At 53.8% G+C, this 20,363-nt stretch overlaps 1 protein-coding gene across 3 annotated transcripts; it reads left to right on the top strand.

Moving 5' to 3' along the window:
- The first annotated feature begins 4,004 nt into the window (after positions 1-4,004).
- On the top strand, positions 4,005-20,144 carry SYNGR1 (synaptogyrin 1). 3 transcript variants are annotated; one of them, XM_084278970.1, is made up of 4 exons: positions 4,005-4,116; positions 15,325-15,562; positions 16,919-17,064; positions 19,521-20,144. In XM_084278970.1, exons 1-4 carry the CDS (start codon positions 4,018-4,020, stop codon positions 19,671-19,673), a joined length of 636 nt encoding a protein of 211 aa, XP_084135096.1. In that variant the 5' UTR covers positions 4,005-4,017; the 3' UTR covers positions 19,674-20,144. The 3 variants fall into 3 exon arrangements, with proteins under 3 accessions (XP_084135096.1, XP_084135095.1, XP_084135097.1); XM_084278969.1 differs by having other exon boundaries at positions 19,455-20,144; XM_084278971.1 differs by lacking the exon at positions 19,521-20,144 and adding an exon at positions 18,204-18,925.
- Positions 20,145-20,363: the final 219 nt, after the last annotated feature.

The raw sequence follows: 20,363 nt of genomic DNA, 5'->3' as shown, positions 1-20,363 counted from the left end.
CAAAACCGTTGCGGGTGCTGATGTCACACCGCGGGAGCGGAGCTGAAAACCGGGCATTCCATGGGAGCCCTGGCTACCCGCCCTGTTCCTGCCCAGTTGGCTGCCGTCGGGGCGGGTGGGCATGCCGCTGGGACCAGCGGGGCGCTGGGAGGTGGCACCGGGGTGGGAGCAGGCACTGGGGCGTGGGAGTTGGCACTGGAACGTCACTTTGGTGTAGGGGCCAGAGCCGAGGTGAAACCTGAACAGGGAGGGAGCTGGAGGGCAGGAGGTAAATTATTCACTGGGAAATCAGATAGGGCCTGGCTGGAGAAGCTCCCTTGGGCTTCGCTGGATTGGGAACTTTGCGAGCAGCTCGCAGGACAGCCAATGGCTCTGGTGGAAATGTCCCCTAAAGCAGCTCTGGTCCTTGGGCAAAAATCCCACACCTCCTGGCTGAGGAGGGGGAAGGAGGACCACCCCAGTGGATCTGGAGCAGACCCATGTGCAAGGGGTGGGAGGGGGCAATGGAGCCAGGCAGAGCTGCCCACTTTGCCCATGTGCCTGCCTGCCTGGGCTGGGCTGGTTAGATACCAGGAGAGGAGGTACCAAGGAAGCCAGGCTGTGAGGTGCAGTCTCTCTCAGGACCACCATGGGTTAGTGCTGGGACAGGCACCCAGTCGCTGGGAGAGCCGAGGGCTTCATCCAGCCCATGCTCCAGCAGCCAAAGGCCAGTCCCTCTGGAGGAATGACTCCTGGCCACTTGCTCAAAACATTGGGGTGTCCCGTTGCCTCTGGGTCAGCCCAGGAGCCTCAACTGAGGTAGGCAACCCAGCTGAATCCAGGCTTTGGATAACTGGCATGGCAGCAGGCATCCAGGTGGTGGAGCCCAGCCAGCTCAGCTGATGGCTATGTCCTGCTACCTACAGCCCCTCTCTGGGGTGATGATCAGGACATGAACAAACCAAGGAAGACAACAAAGCCCCTGGATGGTTTAGATTATATTAGATATACCCACAATGCTATCTGTGCAAAACACCCAAACCACCACATCCAGAGGCTCAATAAATTTGGAATAAGTACATAATTGTGCGTTATTATAAAGAACATGGGTCTTAATCCCACGCTGCCTGTGGTATGAAAGGGGATGCAAACACAAGCCTGTGAAGATGGCAGTACCCAGAGCTGAGTGGGCTGGAGCTGCCCACATACAAGGCACCTGGAGTTTGCCCTCAGGATCTCCCCAGGGCTTACAGGGAAGGTTGTGCTTGACAAAACACCTGGACCAGAGGCCCCTGACACCACAGGGAGATAGATGTCCCCCAGGGATGGCTCCTGCCCTGCCTCCTCCCTCCCTCCTTCTCTGCCAAGGACTGCAGTACTGTGTGAAAGCCATCTGAATTCCCACCGCAGGGATGCTGACCCATAACACATGATGTAAGTGCTGCACATTATGGTTATATCAAGTTCCTGCAAACATTAATTAAACAGTTCAAGCAAACACTACCTATAGAGCCAAATCCTGCTACCAGCTGTGCAGGTGTAAGAACGCTAAGCCATTCAGTGTGGAGCAGGCTGGTTACACAGCTAGCATGAAATAATTAGGGAGGGCATATCCAAGTGTTAAATCTGCTTAATCAACTCCCAGAGACCTTCCACCTCCCCTCCCCAACTCCAGGCCCCGCATGTTAGGTAAAACCCAAGGCTGAAGACTTTGCTGGAGGAACTCTGCCTGCAAACCTGTGTAAATAAGTAACTAAAGACCAAGAAGTCTTGCATTTGGAGGACGTTCCTTTGCCTGCCCTAAAGGGACAGATAGTGAGGAGGGAAACAGTACAAACTAGAGGGCTGAGGATCCAGCCACGCTGGCATTGCATTGCTCAAGGTCAAGTTGGACAGGGCTCCGAGCTACATGGTCTAGTTGAAGATTTCAAGGGGGTTGGACTAGATTACCTTTAAATGTCCCTTCCAATCCAGTCCATCCTGTGATTCTATGGCTGGATGTGAGGGATAGGGTAGTATCCATCTCCTCCAACATGCCCCTCAGAAGCTTCCCAAAAAGAACAAGGGATGGCTGCTCACTTAGGGCACTACTCCAAAAGGGAGCCCAAGGGTGGGCTTTAAATGCTCTTTTATCTCCCCCACACCTTTGCCTCTAGCTCCTGCACTGAGCTCCTGAGCTGCAGCTCTGATTTCTAGACTCTGCCAAGAAAATGGATTTGGACTCGGGCAGAAGGAAACGGTGCTAAAGAGGGTTCAAGCATGATCCCTGTCCCGCTGCTCTGTCCTTTGCTCTCTTGCTGCTAACCCGGCTCTCTGCCTAGGTGTGACCCAGAGGCGAGTGGCACAGGACGTAAGCAATCCAGCCAGTCATTCTTCTTCCTCAGCCCGCCTGCTGATAGGTGGGTGCAGCACCATCACTCTGCCTGAGTCCAAAGCAGAAGCAGCTGGTTTTGTACGAGCTCCATACATGGCTTGTTTGGCCAGGTCTAAACCTTGTTCATCAAGAACCCCGGAGAATTCCAGACACCTCTTCAAACAAAACCCAAAACATTTCTCTTCCCTCTTTCACTCACCTCCCCCAGTTCATGGGGATTTATTTCTCAGCTCAGGGAGCTGTGTATTTCTGGGTCCTTTGAAGATGTCCTGGCGCTGTAAGACCTTACAGAGTGCTCACAGCATTCCCACCTCACCCTTCATCTGGCTGCTTCCAGCAGAGCTGCTGCCTGTTTTGACTTGAGTACCTCCGTAACGAAGAGCTAGAGATGCCCCGTGGCACGGCCAGTGGAAACGCTGTGCAGAGCATCTCTGCTCAGCTGAGGCACTTCAGCAGCTGGGCGTCCGTCCTGTCCAGGCTGAAGCGGACAAGCAGACTCAAAATGGTTTGGGCTTCTGCCGCTGAGCTTAGGGAGCCACCTTACAACCCAAGGCCTTGCTTTTCATTTCGGTCCTACTGATACAGATCACGGGGGACTCTGCAGAAGCCAGCGGATCGCTGGTATGCAGCCACGCTGTGCAAAAGGCACAGGGCCCAGAGCTTGAGCCGCCCCTAAGGCTGGATGGCTTCTTCCCAGGCATCTCTCCCTGCCTGTGCCAGTGGCCATAATGGTGCGAGGTGCGTATCTTGCAGTCCCAGAATCAGGGGGTCACCCTAAAATCTGGACTCCCCATGTTTGCAAAGGGCCTTTTTCCTGCTGCCCCCTCCCAGGTTCGTGGTGTCTGTAGAGTGAGGGATGTCAGTAATGAGAGCCGGAGGCTTTGCTGCCATGGAATTTGAGGGTCACCAGGCACCTCTGCCCAGGAGTAGGCACCCGGTGGGGGTGCAGGCAGCTGCCTGCACGCCATGGATCACCACTGATTGCTCCCTTGGCTAGCCGAGTCTTGCCCAAGGGGGCCAGCCTAACCCCTCTAGGGGGGCTGCGAGCGCTAAAAGACATACACTGGGCTGCAAGGTGGAGGAGCAATAGGGTAGAGGGTGTGAACGGGTTGGGGGGGCTGCCCCCACACTTCTCCTAGGCCCTACGAAAACAGAGCGGGGCAGCACCCCTGCCTCCCTCTCCCTTTGTGGGGCGTTGGGTTGCCTTTGTACCAGGGAGGCATTCACAGCCCCCCCCGCCCCATCCCCCCCCCCCTCCCCCATGCTGCACCCACCGTGCCCTCGCCCTCCTGCACCCCACACAAGCCGCCCAACACCCCCTCCCCCTTACAGTCCTGCCCCACGGACACCCCACGCCTCCTCCCCAGACATACCCATTCCTTCCCCCCCCCCCCCAGACATACCCATTCCTTCCCCCCCCCGGCGATGTGGCGCGGGCGGCGACGAGCGGGGAGGTGGTGAGGGGGCTGGGTGCGCACTCCCGGCGCGGCGCGGCCCCGTAGGCGGGAGCGCGCGGCTCGTCGCCGCCGCCGCCGGGCTGCCAGGCACGGCTCGGCGCGGCTCGGCGCGGCTCGGCTCTGCCCGGCGCAGCCCGGCACGGCTCGGCGCAGCCCGGCACCGCCCGCCGAGCCCCCCGCCCGCCTCCCGCCCAGCCCCGCGCCGCCATGGACGGGGGCGCCTTCGGAGCGGGGAAAGCCGGCGGCGCCTTCGACCTGCACGCCTTCATCCGGCAGCCGCACACCCTCCTGCGGCTCCTCTCCTGGGTAAGGCCCCGGCCGCCCCCGGGGGCTGCTGCCGCTGCCGGCACTGGGGCGGGGGGGCGTCCCCTCGGGCTGCCGGGGACGCGGGGCTCCCTCCGGGGGGGGCGGCCACCACTGACCCCAGCCCCGACCTCCCCACATACCGCGTGTATATCTAGATATCTATATATAATTCTCTCTTACATGTCATGTATTGTTATAATTACACGCTGTTACGTGCTGTGTACTCTGCGTATGCCTGTGTGTGCCTATGTAGCCACATCGATGTGCATATGGCCATTGGGGTGGCCCCCACCTCTAGATCCATGCACGGAGATGTATGTGTTTATGCCTCTGTAAGCATTTATGGCTGGATCTCTATATGCATGGACGTATGGTTGGATATATGGATCTATCTCTGGAGTTACACGTCTCCATATATATCCACATATGTGTGTGCACACACAGATATATACATATATACATATATATATCTCTGTGTGTGGCTATAGGGCCATACAGGGTGAGAGCACTCTGGTTTGGGGTTTCTTCCCTGGGAAGGAAGGGGTGAGCTGAGCTGGCTTGGGCTGTGACCCTGTCTCTTTTAGGGGTGATGGTGGGGTCTTCTCATCCCTCCAGATGCTGCAGTTCTGGCATGGCTCCCCAGCAGATCAGGGCTTGGGGGTGCTGGGTTCTGGCCATGCCAGGACAAACTGGGGGGGGAGGCTGTGGGGGGCTGGTTATTGCTCTGTGTTTTATCCTCATCCTCTCACCCCCCAACCTCCTTTCCCTGTAATTTATCAGGAAGGGGAAAAAGGGGGGGGTCTAATGGGAGCAGTGGGGAGGGTGTAGGGTGCCAGGGGGAAGGTCTCTCCCTCTTCCCGTGACGCCGATCCCATGGCTGCCCGTGGGGCTGGCGCGTACGTGCAAGAAGGTCATTGGGATTAAAGGAGCGAGAGCTGCAGCACTGAGCCGGCGGGGAGAGATTGAGGTCTCGGCCAGGAGCGGAGAAGGGAGGGCGGGCGGAGGGGACACATGCGCAGCGGGGCACGGAGCAGAGGCGTCGGGCTGGCTTTGGGAAAATGAAATAAAAGTGGGGCCAGCCGGGCAGAACGAGGAAGGAAAGGGAAGGTGGCCCGGCTTGCTGCCGGCAGTGGGGAGGCAGCCCAGCTGGGTGGGTGGGTGAGTGGTGTCCCCTCTGGGCAGATGGAGAGCCCCAACACAGCTGAGGGGAGATTAATGCAGGCGGTCTGTCCGTCCGTCCATCGGGCCAGGTTTGTTTACGGTACAGCACATCGAGCAAGGAGTGGGCTGGCCACACTGTGGCTGCTGCTGAGCGCTGGGCAAGGGTGTACTTGTGCCCCCCACTCGTGGGTGGGTGGAGCGGAGCCAGCCTGTGTGTCCAGGGATGATGGACATGATGTGACCTACAAAGGCTCTCCCGTTGCTAATCTCTGTGGCAGAATTTCTTCTTTCTCCCTTTCCGTCTAGGTCTCGTGGTTGTTTCCCCCCTCCCCCTTCATCCAAGCACTGCAGGGTTTTGGCTTCCCAGAGGCATCAGGTGAGGGAGAGAGAAGAGGAAATGCGTTTATTGCTTTTTTAACTAGGCACCTACTCTGCTTCAGAGTATCTCAGATATTGTTGGCTTGTTTGCAGAGCTCAGTTCTGTGCCTTGCAAGGTCTCCTCAGGCAGGGAGTGCTTCCTGGGACCCTGCGTTGTTTCCCCCTGCTCATCTGACCTTGACAGAGGACATGACAGGATTTACCCCAGGCACTTCACTTGGCCATGGAAATTATTGCAGGAGCTGGAGGTGCTCCAGGTCAGCGCTCCAGCACGGGAGGCTGGCCTGGCCAGTGTGGCACAAGGCTGTGCATGCCTCTCTTTTGTCATGAAATTTGAGTTCCTTCTCCTGTTTTTTCATAAGCTTGGTCCTGGCAGTCTTCATAAGCATCTCTCCCTCCACAAAGATAGAGAGCCACAAGCTTCCTCCAGATATTTAGTTGTTATTTTGGTCTTTTTTTTTTTTAAACTTGAGACCAAGGGAGTCCTCCTCATGGGCACTGAGGTCCTACCTCAGGCTGTCACAAGCATCAGGCCCTTTATGGCCCCTTCCATAAATTGGTTGAACTTTGCTGAAAAAAGGCTAATTCATGGACTTTTTACCCTTCTCACTCCCTCTGGGAAAGGGTTCGGTGGCTCCAATGGTCAAGGCCTTCCACTGTAAATCTTTTGGTGGCTGGGGTTTTATCTGTTTGCCTTTGTGCTGTTGTGTCCTTCAGTTTAAATGGTGTTTTCCTCTAGGTGTATTTATAGACTGCGATCGCATCTGCACTTTGCCTTTCTATTGTCAGGCTCTATGGGCCAAATTCTTCTGGTAGCAGAGGGCTCTCCCTCCTTGTGGTCTCTGCGAGAGTCCTTCCTTTCACCTGCTCTAGCACACACTGGAAGCGCCTTGCCCACCACTTCCTGAGATCTCATGTGCCTTTATTCTATTTGTGGTGTGGGTGGTCCATCATCTCCCCAGGGCAAGCTGGGGACTCCTTTCTGGCCATTTCATGTGATGAGCTTTCACTGAGAGCAGAAATTCTCGTGATCGCTTCCTCCAGACAGCGACCTTGTGCTCAGGTCACGCTGCCTTTTAGCAGACGTTGTGATGGCACGGAGGTGCATATGGCTTTCTACCAACAGGCAGCGAAACTGGCTCCTGCCCATGGAGTTTGCAGCCCAGTTGAGGTGGAGGCAGAACTCCAGGGAGAGCTGCAGGATCAGGAGCAGATGAGGTGACTGAAGGTTATTTATGTTGCTCCTTGCTGAGGAGGAGATGGGATAGGTGTGACAAGCAGGATGCTAAACAATGGAAACAGCTTAGCAATTCTGGAGCATCTGTCCACTGTGGCAGTGTTGGGAGGCAGCTCGGGTTTCTAGGGTGCTTTGGAGGTCAGGCACAGCAGCATAAGTATGCATCTCCATACAGAAAGGTTGGCTGGCATGGGTGATGGTCCTGCAGATCACCTGTGTCAGGTTTGGATGTTCAACTTCAGCATGAGCCAGTTCTCTGCTGCTTCCTGCCCCAGGTACACTTGCTGGGATGAAACAGCACCTTTTATTGCAGGGAGGCAGCCCTATGGAGCAGTGCCTCCTGAGCAGCTCCACTGAAGATGCCTCCATGGGCGTCTGGATCTTGCTGTAAGGGCACTTGTGCAGTCTGGCCATACAGAGGCTTTTGCACAATGGAAGCAATGAGCTGCTGGAAGAATTCAGAGGCTTCCCCACTGCTCTGTGGGGAAGGCCAGAACAGCTCTGTCCCTATTCCTAGCGTGGGGAAGAGGAGACAAGCAACTTCCCCTGTTGTGATGTGTGGCTGGGATTTACTAAAAGTCCAGGTCTTTCAAGGCATTGCTCCATGCTGTGTCACATTGCTTGCTGCTGGTTGCAACACAGAGGTGTGCCCTGAGCTGAGCTGTGTCACGCAACTGGTGCCCCACAGCAGACGAGACATGGGTGCATGGGTGCATGGTTTTTACAACCTTGACATACACATCTGTCTTCAGCCTGCTTAGATGACCCAACAGCTGGAGCTAGTAGTGCTACAGCTGTTGCTAGTGGAGCTAGGTGATCCACAGTGAGCTGGAGTTGTGCTACGGTGTGTGGCTTCAGGATCATTCCTGAAATAAAGCAGGCGAACGCGGGCACATCCCTGCACAATCCCGCTGTGCCCTGACGCACAGTACTCTGCGCAGCCAGCATGGGGGAGCTGGGAGGCTCCTGCTCCTTTGCGACCCGCAGGTGTTGGATGTAGTGCTGACTCCATAAATAAGTAAAATGCTAATTGAAACAGGTTGTTCCAGGCGCTCCTGACTGCTTGGAAACCTGCTTGCTGGAGAAACCGAAGAGCTGCTCGATGTAAAAGCCTAACAAGGCAAAAGTAACTTGCTTCCTGGAAGCAGGCCCAGCTAGGTGGCTTGAGTGAGAGCATTTCCAACCTCAGCCGTGCATGCAAAGCAGCCATTAAAACTTGCCACAGGGATTGAGACACCAAATCTTTCTCTGACACCAAGGGCACTGCGCCTCTGAGTGAGGTTTGGTGAGGAGGGGTGCTGCCTGCCCTCCATCTCCTCCTCCATCACCTGCTGTTCTTCCCACCATGTCGCCTGGCTGCTGGAAGCACACAGACATTTTGAATCAGAATGGGAAGCACTGTCTTCTGTCTCTGCAGGCACGGCATGTCCCAGGCAGCTTCAGCTGAGCGGACAAGGCAGGCAAAGAACAGGAACCATGTCACTGGCCTTACCATGACGAGCTGCTGTCTGTGAGCTGGAGGATGGGGCAAGGCCCAGTGAGGCAGGGAGCCTTCTCTCCTGCCTTGCTGTTGGGTCCCTGGCTCACTGTGCTGACACGTTGCTTATGGCACCCCTTGCCTCTTCCCTCCATGCCACCCTTCGCCGTACAGAAAGGACACCCAGTGTAGGCCTGCAGTGGCAGTTAAGCTGAACCTTAGAGCTCGGGGGCCTTGTTAGTCTGAAACCAGCTACAAGCCTCCACCTTCTTCCTGTCCTAGCTAAATTTAGCTGAGATGTTCCTTGTGTTTGTGGACCATAGCTGTGCTCTCTGCCTCTGCTTCTCCATGTGGTTTTTGCCCCAGCCACCATGTTTGCTGGCAGCGTGCTTGTGAGGTACTCTGGCGCACGATGAAACACAGCGATTCGAAGCACATGCTTTGAGAGAAGCCCTAGGTACGGTTCTGCATGAGAGCCCTTGCCTATGTCAGCTTCAAAAGGGTTTTTGGAGGACCACTGTCACTGAGCTTGGGTGGGAGGCCATGTCAGAAGAGGAACAATAGATGTGCACAGCTGCAAGGCTGGATTTGGGTTGGAGGTTGAGGTTGGAAATTCAGGGCTGGATACAGCAGGTCACGTTCTTTCCAGCATAGCATTTCCAGGGAAGATCTTGGAGCAGGAAGAAATCTTTCATTAATGGAATTTGCTAGATAAAAATCTGAGAAGTAGCACACAGGGACCAAAGACAGAAGTAGGAGCAAAAAAATAAGGTAATTGTATGTAAAATGCTATTTCAAAAGATGAGCAGCACACAGTGAGGAGCAAAAAAAGTGCATGGCTAAGGCAAATGCTTATCATCAAATCATAGAATCATAGAATGGTCTGGGTTGGAAGGGACCCCAAGGATCATAGAGCTCCAACCCCCCTGCCACAGGCAGAGCCACCAACCTCCAGGCCTGGATCTACAGAAGGCTGCCCAGGGCCCCATCCAACCTGGCCTTGAACACCTCCAGGGACGGGGCATCCACTACTTCTCTGGGCAGCCTGTTCCAGCACCTCACCACTCTTTCTGTAAAAAACTTCCCCCTAATAACTAATCTAAACCTTCCCTCCTTTAGCTTTAGTCCGTTCCCCCTTGTCCTGCCATTATCTGCTCTTCTAAAAAGTTGAATCCCCTCCCTTCAGGTACTGGAAGGCTGCAATGACGTCCCCCCACAGCCTTCTCTTCTCCAGGCTGAATAAGCCCAGCTCCCTCAGCCTCTCTTTGTAGGGCAGGTGCTCCAGCCCTCTAATCATCCTTGTGGCCCTCCTCTGAACCCTCTCCAACAGTTCCACATCCTTCTTGTATTGGGGGCCCCAGATCTGGACACAGTACTCCAGATGGGGCCTCACGGGGGCAGAGTAGAGAGGGCAGCAGAGAGGACTAAGGTGCTGGTGAAAGGAGTGGATGCATGTGGCAGTGGATGTGGTTCTCCATCCAGGTTGGCACAGCCAAGGAGGGACACTTGTGCAACTAGAAAGAGAACTGAACTCTTTCTGATGGGAAAAGACGTGACTTGTGGATGGTCACTTTGTTGAGCAATGTAGGGACCAGGGACCATCTGGAAAGCACAGGAGGGCCTGGATACCACCAGGGAGATATGGCTGTGGGGAGCTCTCACTGGGAGTGGTGGGACAGTAGGTGCTGTTTGACCTTGGGAAGAGTGTGAGACTGGCAGGATGGGATAGAGCTTCCTGAAGTCACTGTCTGGAACACCAGTGGACATCTTCCCACAGGAAAGCTCTTCCTTCCTCCCTGGGGTGGCAAGTACTGCTGCCCAGCCAGAGCCTGGCTAGTGTTGAAGGCTTCCTGGCTTCTGGACCCCAGCATCCCCTGGGGTTTGGGCTGCTGTGGGGGAAAAGATCAAACTGGTCTCTCAAAAACATGTCTGGAGGGAGGTGGAAGGGTTAATGTTCGTCCTTTCAGCTGCCAAACCATGTGTGAATAAAGCTGGCTGGTGAGGAATGCCTGTCCCAGATCCCGTGGCAGGAATTAGGGTTGTGGAGCCTTTCTCCCCTCCATCACCTGCTCCGGCTCAGCCCTGGTTGGAGAGCTGGTGCCACATGGCTGCTGGCCAGGGAGGGCAAGCTGGGAGAGAGGTGCCATGTCCCTGTGTTCTTTCTGCATCCCACGCTCAGGGAAATCAGGTACAAATGGGTATGGGAAGTCTGGCCCCCTCCTGCACCAGCTCGGGGCTCAGACATGCCATCGAGACCGTGGGCAGGAGTCGATCGCTGCCTGCGTGCTGACGGCTGGAGGGAATAAATAGAGGCCGCCTGTTTCCAAGCTGCCAGTTCCATGCGTATGAAAAGCTGCATATGTTTGCTTCAAAATTAACTAAACACAAGGAGATTTAATGATGATGATAATAATAATAATCCACGTCTGTGCAGGGATATCCAAAGCTTTCCAGAGACTCCACCTGCGAGTGGCTGAATGCGAATGAAAGCCAGATCATCTCAGCCAGTTCATCATTTGCACTCTGCCCTGCTCTTCCTTTCCTTTTAAACAGATTTATTCCTGGTCATTACCAGATCAGAAGAGGTTATTGCTTCGTTCTGCCCAAGGTGGATTTGATTTGAAGTCCCACAAGGAATATTATGTCGCCAAACTATTTCCTCTCTATAATAGAATGAAAAGGGGGCTTGGGGGAGGGGGAGGCAACAGACAGTGTGACACAGCCTGTGACCGGAGGGCACCACAGTGAGCCCAAGCAGACAGCTTGACAGAAACCCTCTTCAGCCTCACAGTGGTGAGCCTCATAGCAGCCTCCCTGCTAAGACCATTGTGAAGATCTTAGGGGTTAGGAGCCAACGTGACAAACTCCTGGGATGAAGTACAGGAAAATCCTAGCGTACTGCCGGAGGCTGCCCATGCTGTGCATCCATCACATGATCCTCAGGAGCGTCTGATGTGTGGCTGGGGATGGGCAGCGTGGTGGAAAGCTTCACATGATGCTCATGAGATTTTGCCTGGCTTTCTGCAGGGCTGAGCCTGCACTGGGGAGGTGGGGAGGTACCGGAAAGCCTCTTGTCTGAGGGCTCATCTCTCACCTTTGCCTCTGGCAAAATCAGATCCCCCAGTTCAGCAAGAGGGGGGAACAAAAAAAGGTCTTTTATGGTTGGACACAGCCTTTTGCTTGTTCTGTGCTTTTACCGCTGTAGTGAGCTCTTGCACACCTGTAACAGCCTGCACGAGCCCCCTGAGAAGCCAGGAGAGGAAACTCTCAGCCTCTCCCCGTCTCCTGCCCCCAGTGCACTAAGTTTGTTTTGCTGCATCTTTTGGCAAGTTGGTGTGTGGGCTTTGCAGAGAGCCTGGCTCTGGGTTTCACATGGTGTCTCAGAGATCTTTGATGAGAACAGAAGTCTAGGAAAACCATTGCAACAACCTGTGTGGGCGTGATGTTTAAGGAGCGATGCAGTTGAGAAAAGTCTGGTCTCAGCAGCAGTGCTAAGTTGGCCAGATCTTCTCTAAATGCTGTTTTCTGCCCCTTTTTTCTAGTTGACAGTGTAGCAGAATATATGGCTGCTTATTAAATGCACACCTCCAGACTGGCTGCACGCCTGCCTGCTAACACTGCTCTTGGAGGCTCAAGGAAACCCCCTCAATCTAAAAATCTAGGTTCTTCAAGTCCTGTTAAGTGACTTAAGCAGCCTTGATGAAGAAGTGAGGCTGCTCAGGTGCACAAAGCTGGGGATAGCTGGTTGGCTTTTATCGCTGAGCGTTGGAAAGTGGCTAACGGTCTCCCCCTGCGGAATGGCTGGATGGGTTCCTTTGGGAGTGTTGGGATGCAGTGTTTTGTATCTGCCCCCTGTCAGGAGAAGGTTCCCATCATCTTCTTCTCATCTTCTCTTTGCAACACCTAGATGTGTATTTTGAACCATTTTATCAGTGCCTGTAGGCAAGGCTTTGTGCAGCGAGGATTCGCTGTGCCAAACGGGTAGAAGGAACAAGCAGCGGTAACGGGGGGTGTGAGGGGGGCTGAGAGGCTTGTGCCAGTGCTGCTGGGAGCTGGCATTTCTTCAGAAGTGCTGCAGATGTGATGGAAATAGGAACATATATGCTTCATCCTCACAAACTTGGTGCTTTGTTCGTAATCCAGGCAGATTTTCATACTGCACCTGCTGCCTGGAGCATCTTCACACAGGCGCGGGTTGTGACATCACGAGAATACAAAGGATTTGTTCTTTCTGAGACGACTTGCTGTGTCAGTGAGCTTCCACCCACCTGCCCCCCAAACCAAAAAGAAGTAGCTACCAGGCTAGTAGAACAGGCTCTCCCAAGGGCTGTGAGACCTAGGCTCTCATCATTTTTTTCTAGAAAACTCTTTGTCTCTGGGTACAGACGTCACGGGGATAAAAAGGGTGACACTGCCTACCAGCAGCAGCAATTGCCTCATCTCCTGCTGCCCAGCTCTGCCTGTTGGCCTGAAACCTGTTTTGAGCCTGCCTGTTCTTGCCCTGTCCGTGTCCTCCAGTTCACTTCAAGGCTTCTGTGTACAGCAGATCTTCACAACGCTTTGCTGTGCTATGAGATGGTGGTAAAGCCCTCTCCACCACCACTGACTTTGCCCTCTCTGCAGTACTGGGGAGTGGAGCATGGATCAGAGCTGGTACCAGTGGTGAAGAAAACAGAGAGAAGGAGGCATCCCTCAAGCTACTCTGCTTTGGTCCTCAAGAAGGCTTTCCCAAGGACAAAGAGTACTTTAGGTTGGCTGTTTTAGGATAAGATGAGCATCTGCAGCAACTTGTTCTGCTCATGAATGAGAATGTCCTGAGCAGAATCTCCCCAAAAAACTTCTCTGTCTCTTTAAATCAGATGCTTCCCAGTAGTTGTACCTTGTTGTACCTCCAGGCTTAGAAACAGGTTTCTCTTCATCTTGGCTGAACGAAGGAGGAGAAAGGAAGTTAGAAATGTCATCTCTGCTTAAAAGTTAGAGAGGGGAGTGTCCATCTCATTAGAGAGGGGAGCGTCTCATGACTCTGACCTAGGTCTTTACAACGTGCCAGCATAAAAAGTTTTGAAGGAACAAATGCAAAAGTGAATTACTCTGCTTCTTTCCCTCGCAAATGAGAGCACTTCCAGGCCAGCAGCAAACCCAAAGATAAAAGCAGAGGGGAGGTGTGTATCAGAATATGAGCAGAGTAAACAGAGGTGTCTCTGGGGAGAAACCATTGCAGAATTTCATTCATCCCAAATGAGTAAGCAGAGACTCACAATAAAGCTTGCTGCAGCTCCTGTGAACTTTTAGAAAACCCATACAGTCCCTATGCTTAGGAGGATGGGCTTCCAGCATTTTTAGTTTGCTATAGGGCATAAAAAAATAATCTCAGTAACTCAAATGTGACCCAATTATGAGCCTTTGGGTGAAAAAAACTATACTGGTGTCAGAAGATACTTGTTAGAGTTTGGCAGCTGAAATGTGGTCAGCACTGGGTTTCTGCCCAGGGGCTGCCGGAGACCATGAGTAAGGTTTATCCTCTGGTTCTTGATGGGCCAAACAGCAGAAGTCTGTGCTGTAGATCTCAGGCATCAGACCCCACTGATGATAGAGGATATATCAGATTGGTGTTAATCAGCAATTTTCCATGTATTCACAAAGCTGCTTCTCTACTTCCCAGGTTGTCTGGCCTGTGCTCTGGGTGGTACTGGGGTCCTCCTGACCTAGCAAACCCTCACACCTACCTCCACTCCCTGCAGGAGCCATGGCCACCTCATTTTCTTGTGTTCTGCTTCTCCTTGGTGACTGGGTGGTGGTTCCAAGGGTGCCAGGCTCTTGTTGTGCAGACAGCTCCCAGGCTAGCAGAGTGCTCCAGTGACGTCCTAGTGCATGTCATATGTATGTTCGCACCATGCTTGAGGTTCCATTTCCTGTCTACCTGGGGCCCTTGCAGGGAGCCTCCAGATGGGTTGTTCCTACTGAGAGTCTCAAGATGTCCTGCAAAGAATCTGTACACTCAGCTTAATCTTTCCCTCTTTCTCCCGTGACTGCGAGGGGAAGCTGTTGGTTTGAGATGCAGGACCAGGGCTGCTGTAAATAGCTCTGTGCTTTGGTGAAGCTGCTGTGTCAAAGAGGGACGGCCCTGTGGCAGGCAACGAGGGCTAAGCCCATGAGCGAAGATTAGACTGGCAACTGTGGATTATGGCATTTCTACCTGGACTCATCTTTAATTCTACCTGGTTTAAAATAACACGTGGCAGTGACGGGTGGGGAGGACTCATGGTGGCCCTGCCAGGGGCACCTGGAAGGGAGATGTTTGGCCTGTGAAATCCTTGGGGAAGGTTGGAGAGTGTCGGTGTATGCATGAGTGGGCTGGAGGATAAACGGTGTCATGGGCTGATGGAAAACCAGCGGAGAGGTGTGTGATGTGTGGGGAGAGTGGAAATATGGCAGAACAGGGCCACAGAGCTGTGGACTCCGGGAGGGTAGATGGGGAAAAGAGCATAGTAGCTGGATAGATAAAATTAGTGAACAAATGTGTGGTAGAAACAATGAATTCCTGGAAGGGAAAGGAGTGGGTGGGAGAATAAGTGCAGACTAAGAGGATTTCCACTGCTCGGAGCCCTTGTACGCAGACACCCGCGCCAAAACCATATCCCAGTTTTCACTCTGTGCTGCTGCCCTGTGTGTCTGTGGGAAGCCTCCCTTACTCCAGATTGCAACTGCTTCTCATTCCTTTAGGTCAGATGGATAAAAAGGCTTAGTCTGAAAGTGTCCTATTTTAAGTTAATCCTCAGAAATAAAATGAGAGCGTCTCCTCAGTAAATGCCCAGGCAAGGCAGCAGGATGGGAGGTCAGCAGAGCAGAGAGATGCCTGTGAAGGATGTCCGTCCCCTGCAGAGCTCTGCTCCTTTGTGCTGGTCCAAAGAGATGGGTCTTGATCTGACGTGTCTCCTGCTTCCCTCCCCACCAGGTGTTCGCCATCGTGGTGTTTGGCTCCATTGTCAATGAAGGGTACATTAACCAAGCGGGTGAGACAGAAGAGCACTGCATTTTCAACCGCAATCACAATGCCTGCAACTATGGCATTACCGTGGGTGTCCTCGCCTTCCTCAGCTGCCTTCTTTACCTGGCTCTGGATGCCTACTTCCCGCAGATCAGCAGCGTCAAGGACCGCAAGAAGGCAGTGCTCTCAGACATCGGAGTCTCGGGTGAGCTTCCTGACTGGCTGGCCATAGTGTCCCTCTCCTCCATCAGCAAGGGAGAGGAAGGGAGCTTCTGCTGCTTTAAGGCCAGGTCCCTGCTAGCAGGGAGGTCTTTGGGCTCATTACTTTCTCAGTCCTTCTCTTTCTCTCTCTCTCTGCTTTTCTTTCCCTTTCTCTTCTCCTCAGCCAAGCTGGCTGATGCATCTCTGCTGTTCTCCGTAGGCGTAGCTCAGGGAGCCCTTTAGGATGAGCAGGTCTTGCCTCTCTGCGTGCTTATGTTTGCTAAGGCCAAGTGCCTCTGGAGATGCTAATTCCTTCTTTCCGTCTTCTCCAGCTCCAGATGATTGAACCCTATAGGGTTTCCTGCAGGCTGACTGAACTGGTCCTCCTAGGTTACCTGGTGTTCCCCACGCGAATACCTGGACCTCATCCAGCCCCGAGGCTTATTCTAACTTACAGTTGGTCCCTCTATCCCCAGTAGTGTGTTGAAGCGATGCACAGCGTGGTGGTGCGTGTGCATGCCCATGTGTAATGCCAGTCAGCAGCACCAGGGGCTGTGAGTGGAGTGAGGGCAGGATGATTTGCAGCATCTGAATTTGTTTGGAGCTTCTGGCTTGCAAGTTTGGTGACAGTTGGCCCCTTGCCTAGCAGTCCTGTGTACAGCTAATGGGAAGGGGAAAGGGGAGGGGAAGGACTGAGCCCTGCTTTGTCCACTTAGGAAAGCCCATTTCCCTCGCTGCCAGCTATCTGTCTGCACCTGGCAAAGAGGATGAGTCCCACTCTTCCCCACCAGCTGCCAGTGTGGACTCGGGGCTCGCCCCTACCTTCACCCCTTTCCCAGGGGTGCAGCATGTGAAGGATCCTTTAGCTCCTTTCCTTGGTGTGAGTCCCTTACCCTGTGCTGTCCTGAGCAAAAGCCAGTCTCTGTGCAAATGCAGGCCAGCTGCTCCCACTCTTCTGCAGCTCCCTTGGAATGAATTGCTCTTTGCTTGTCCTTGCAGGACAGGCTTGTGAAGCAGTGGCTGCTTCAGAGAGCCCAGGTGATAGCTCCTGTACTGGAAGCCCTTCAGACTCCCCCTCAAGGCCAATGCGAATCCTGTCATCCATCCAAATGCAAGCAACTGATCTCTTCTGAGGTGCTTTCTGTAGACACCTATTGTCACCTTGAAAATTTAGCTGTCAGCGAGCCCACTGCCTTGCTTGGACTTAGACGGGCCTCACAGTCAGAGCTTGGCCCAGTCTGCACTACACTGGTGGGTCTCATAGGGTTGCATTTTCCAGAGAAACATGATGTATTTATGTTCTGTTTACAAATACCTTCTTGATGTCTCTTCCTTTCCCCTCTGGTGGTGGCCATTCCAGCCTTTTGGGCATTCCTCTGGTTCGTTGGCTTCTGCTTTCTGACCAACCAGTGGCAAGCTTCAAAAGAAGAGGACGACCCATTGAATGAGGGAGGAGATGCAGCCCGAGCAGCCATCACATTCTCGTTCTTCTCCATCTTCACCTGGGTGAGTACAGCAGCCATGATTTTGAATCAAATGTCCTCTGCACTACATTAGCTTGTGGGGTATGGAAGGTGACCAGCCAAGAGCATTTATTTCCCTCTTAGATCTCAGTTCACATGACTTCTTGGAAGGAAAAGCAGGAGGGAAGGTGGACAGGAGGTAAATGTGGGAAACGAGGACTCAAAAACTTACATGAAAGAAGGTGCTAGAGCATTAATGGAAAGAGGGTCCCATATCCCAGTAAGGAATGTCCTTGTCAAACCTCTAATATGACCTTGGACAAGCCAGCTCCTCAAGCATCGTTTTCCCTGTGCGTCAGAGGACTTAAGCTGCGTTTCCACCTCACAGATGCTGAGCAAAGAAGGGAGCTCCAGCCTCGGGGTTGCACCCATCTTCCCTCCCTGCTTTGCTCTCATCAGGTGAAATGTCATCAGTGGCCGCAAGAGGCCGCGAGTTTGAGATCATGGTCTCTGCACCCACAACTGCAGTGTCACCTTATTGGGTTGCCTCAGGAAGGTGATGGTGCTGGCTTTTAGACTGCCCTTTTTTGGGCAGTTCTTTATTGCTAGTTTCCTGGAAAAACGATGGTGCACAATATAAATCTCCTCTACGATTTCCTCCTGACTCTCAAAGCACCAAGCCAGAGTGATTTTTTGTCTGAAGTGACAGGATAATGCCGAGCAGGAAAGCAGTTTAGGCCAGTCTCCATGCATAAGTCCTTGTGGCTTTATCTTCCCCTGTCCCTGTAGGCCATAACCTTGGTCACCACAAAGCTGTCAGAGAGGAAAAGGGACTAAAAAAGGTTCTGTGGTCAGCACCCTCACCGAGGTGACACCAAGTGGGGGCAAACGACAGCAGTGTGTGTCCCCCACCTGGCCCGTGCCTGAAGTCAAGTGCTGCTGAAAGGCCCTTGCAATCTACAGCAGAAAGTGTGACAAGGAGCAAGGCTTTTGCAAAGAGTGTCCCAGGACCCTTTTTGAGAGGGGTGACCTCAGCAGAGGTGCCACCAGTTCTCCCCAGTGCATGGACTTGCGAGTAGGTGTCATCTTCCCCTGGTTCCTTGGGTTTTTTATTTCAATCACACCCTCTGGTTTGCTCTTCCTTACTGATTCTCCTCCCCACACCCCTCTCTCTCCTCACAGGGCCTCCTCACGTTTCTGGCTTTCCGGAGACTCAGAGACATTACTTTTCAGGAAGAATATAACACCCTGTTCCCTAACTCACCATCCTTGCTGCCTTAGTGCCCCTCACTGATGGGGGAATTTGGTGGAAGGGTGGAGGGCTGCAGTTGGAGGAGGTTACTGAGCACAGACAGTTCCAATGCCCTGACCACAGGTGTGTGGTCACTGCAGGGCATGAGGTATGAAGAGATGTGTGGGGTTGTCCACTGAATGGGGGATTTCCCTCAGGGGAGTTGGAACTGGCAACTTCTTGTCCTCCTCCTCCTCCTCTGCCCCCTTCTCACCCATACACTAACTAATGCTGCGTAAACTTGCTGTGCCTTTCTCTTGGTGACTGCTCAGGTCTAATACTTCAGCCAGGAGATGCCCTCTGCCCCCACCACTGTATATCTTCCATTTCGCCCAGCCCCCATCCCCCAAAACCCTCTAACCCGTCACCTACTAGACTGCTTACCTCTACCAGGGATGCTCTGGGATGACAAGCCGTGCCTGCTGGGGTCTGTGATGCTGAACCCAATGCCTGGGCTCCTTCAGTTGACCGAAGGGCACCCTGCCTGCAGCGCCCGGGGCAGGAGGCAGCACTATGCTTGCTAACTGTCCCCTGGTCTGGGAAGCAGCTTCTGTACCTCCTGCTGCTCCTTCCCAAGGTCTGTGCTGCACTGTGCGGAAGTTGGCCGGTGAAGGGGCGACAGGGGGTGGCCACTACCTTGCTACTCCGGGTCAAATCCTGCTTTCCTTCCTGGCTTCTGCAGGCAAAGTGGCTGCACAGACACCAGCTCAGCAGACAAACTTCCTGTAGCAGAGCTGAGGCTCGTTGCCTTTCCCAGGGCAGGAGGGTCTGAGTGGGATAACTGCAGGCTGGCTGAGCCTCTGCTACCTGCGCCACGGTGATGAAACCCCACTGCCAGGCAGGAGGTGCCCAGCACATCCCAGAGGCAGCAACAAGCCCCAGCAGCCCACACAAAGCCAGCTGAGCTCGCAGTCATCCCTGCCCAGCCCTCTTTTGGTGGGCTTCTGCTTTCTGTGGGGCAGCCTGAACCTCCATGCTCTTGAGGGGTTTTCACCAGCGATCTTCCAGGTGGGCTTCGCACACTAACCCGTAACCACTACTAACCCCACTTTTGTTTGTTTCTCTTTCTTGGTACATTTCCCCTCTCTTTCTCCCCTTCTCTCTCTGCTTCCCATCCCTTCCCTCCACCTCCTTCCCTAAAGGTGGGCCAGGCATTCCTGGCGTATCAGCGTTTCCGGCTGGGTGCCGATTCGGCCCTCTTCTCCCAGGACTACATGGACCCAAGCCAGGACTCCGGCATGCCTTATGCTCCCTACACGAACGAGGAAGATGCTACAGATGCGGTGGGGACGTACCAGCAGCCCCCTCCGGCAGATGCTTTCGACACTGAGACACAGGGGTACCAAACGCAGAACTACTGAGCCACCGATGCCCCTTTCCCTTCCCCCTTCCCTTCTGCCCCCTTTCCCACTGCCGGCAGAAAGCCAAGGCACAAACCAGACACGTGCAGAGTGGCACAAGAGGTGGCTCTCAGCTATGCTCCAGCCTTCTGGGTCATCTGTTTTTATTTATCGTTTTTAAAAAAGGAAAAAAAAAAAGAAAAACCGGTTTCCCCATCACCTCTTCCTTCTTCTCCCTCCAAAACTATCCACCAGAACCAAATTCTTCCAAAATCTGTCACTGTGTTGTGACTGGAAGGTCCCCCCTTCCCTCCTCTCCCTCCTGCCTTGCTGTGGAGGGCAGTGTGGTTGGTGGAAAGGAGAGAGGTGATGGCATCAGCCTGGCAAGGCAGAGGGTGCTGGAGGCAGAAGGAAAGGGGGGAGGGGGACTGGAGAGGGATGGTGTCACTAGACGCTGAAATAGATGTAGGAGCATCTGAATCGAGCCAGAAGGCACAGTGGCTCAGGGAGGGGACGGGGTTGGAGTCAGCATGCAGGCGTGCAAGGGTGGAGGGGGGGCTGGAGGGGAGTGAGAATGGCATCTGCTGTGCAAAGATTGGGGGGGGAGGCGCTTTTCTCTCCCACTCACTAGTGAGGGAGGGGTGCTTTATTTTTAGAGGTTTTATGGACAAATGGTATTGGGGTGGGGGGGACCACACAGAGTTAAATGGG

The sequence above is a fragment of the Gallinula chloropus genome (assembly GCF_964237585.1).
Source record: "Gallinula chloropus genome assembly, chromosome: 1".
In the NCBI taxonomy this organism is placed as follows: Eukaryota; Metazoa; Chordata; class Aves; order Gruiformes; family Rallidae; genus Gallinula; species Gallinula chloropus.
This window is presented reverse-complemented; position numbering and strand designations above follow the sequence as displayed.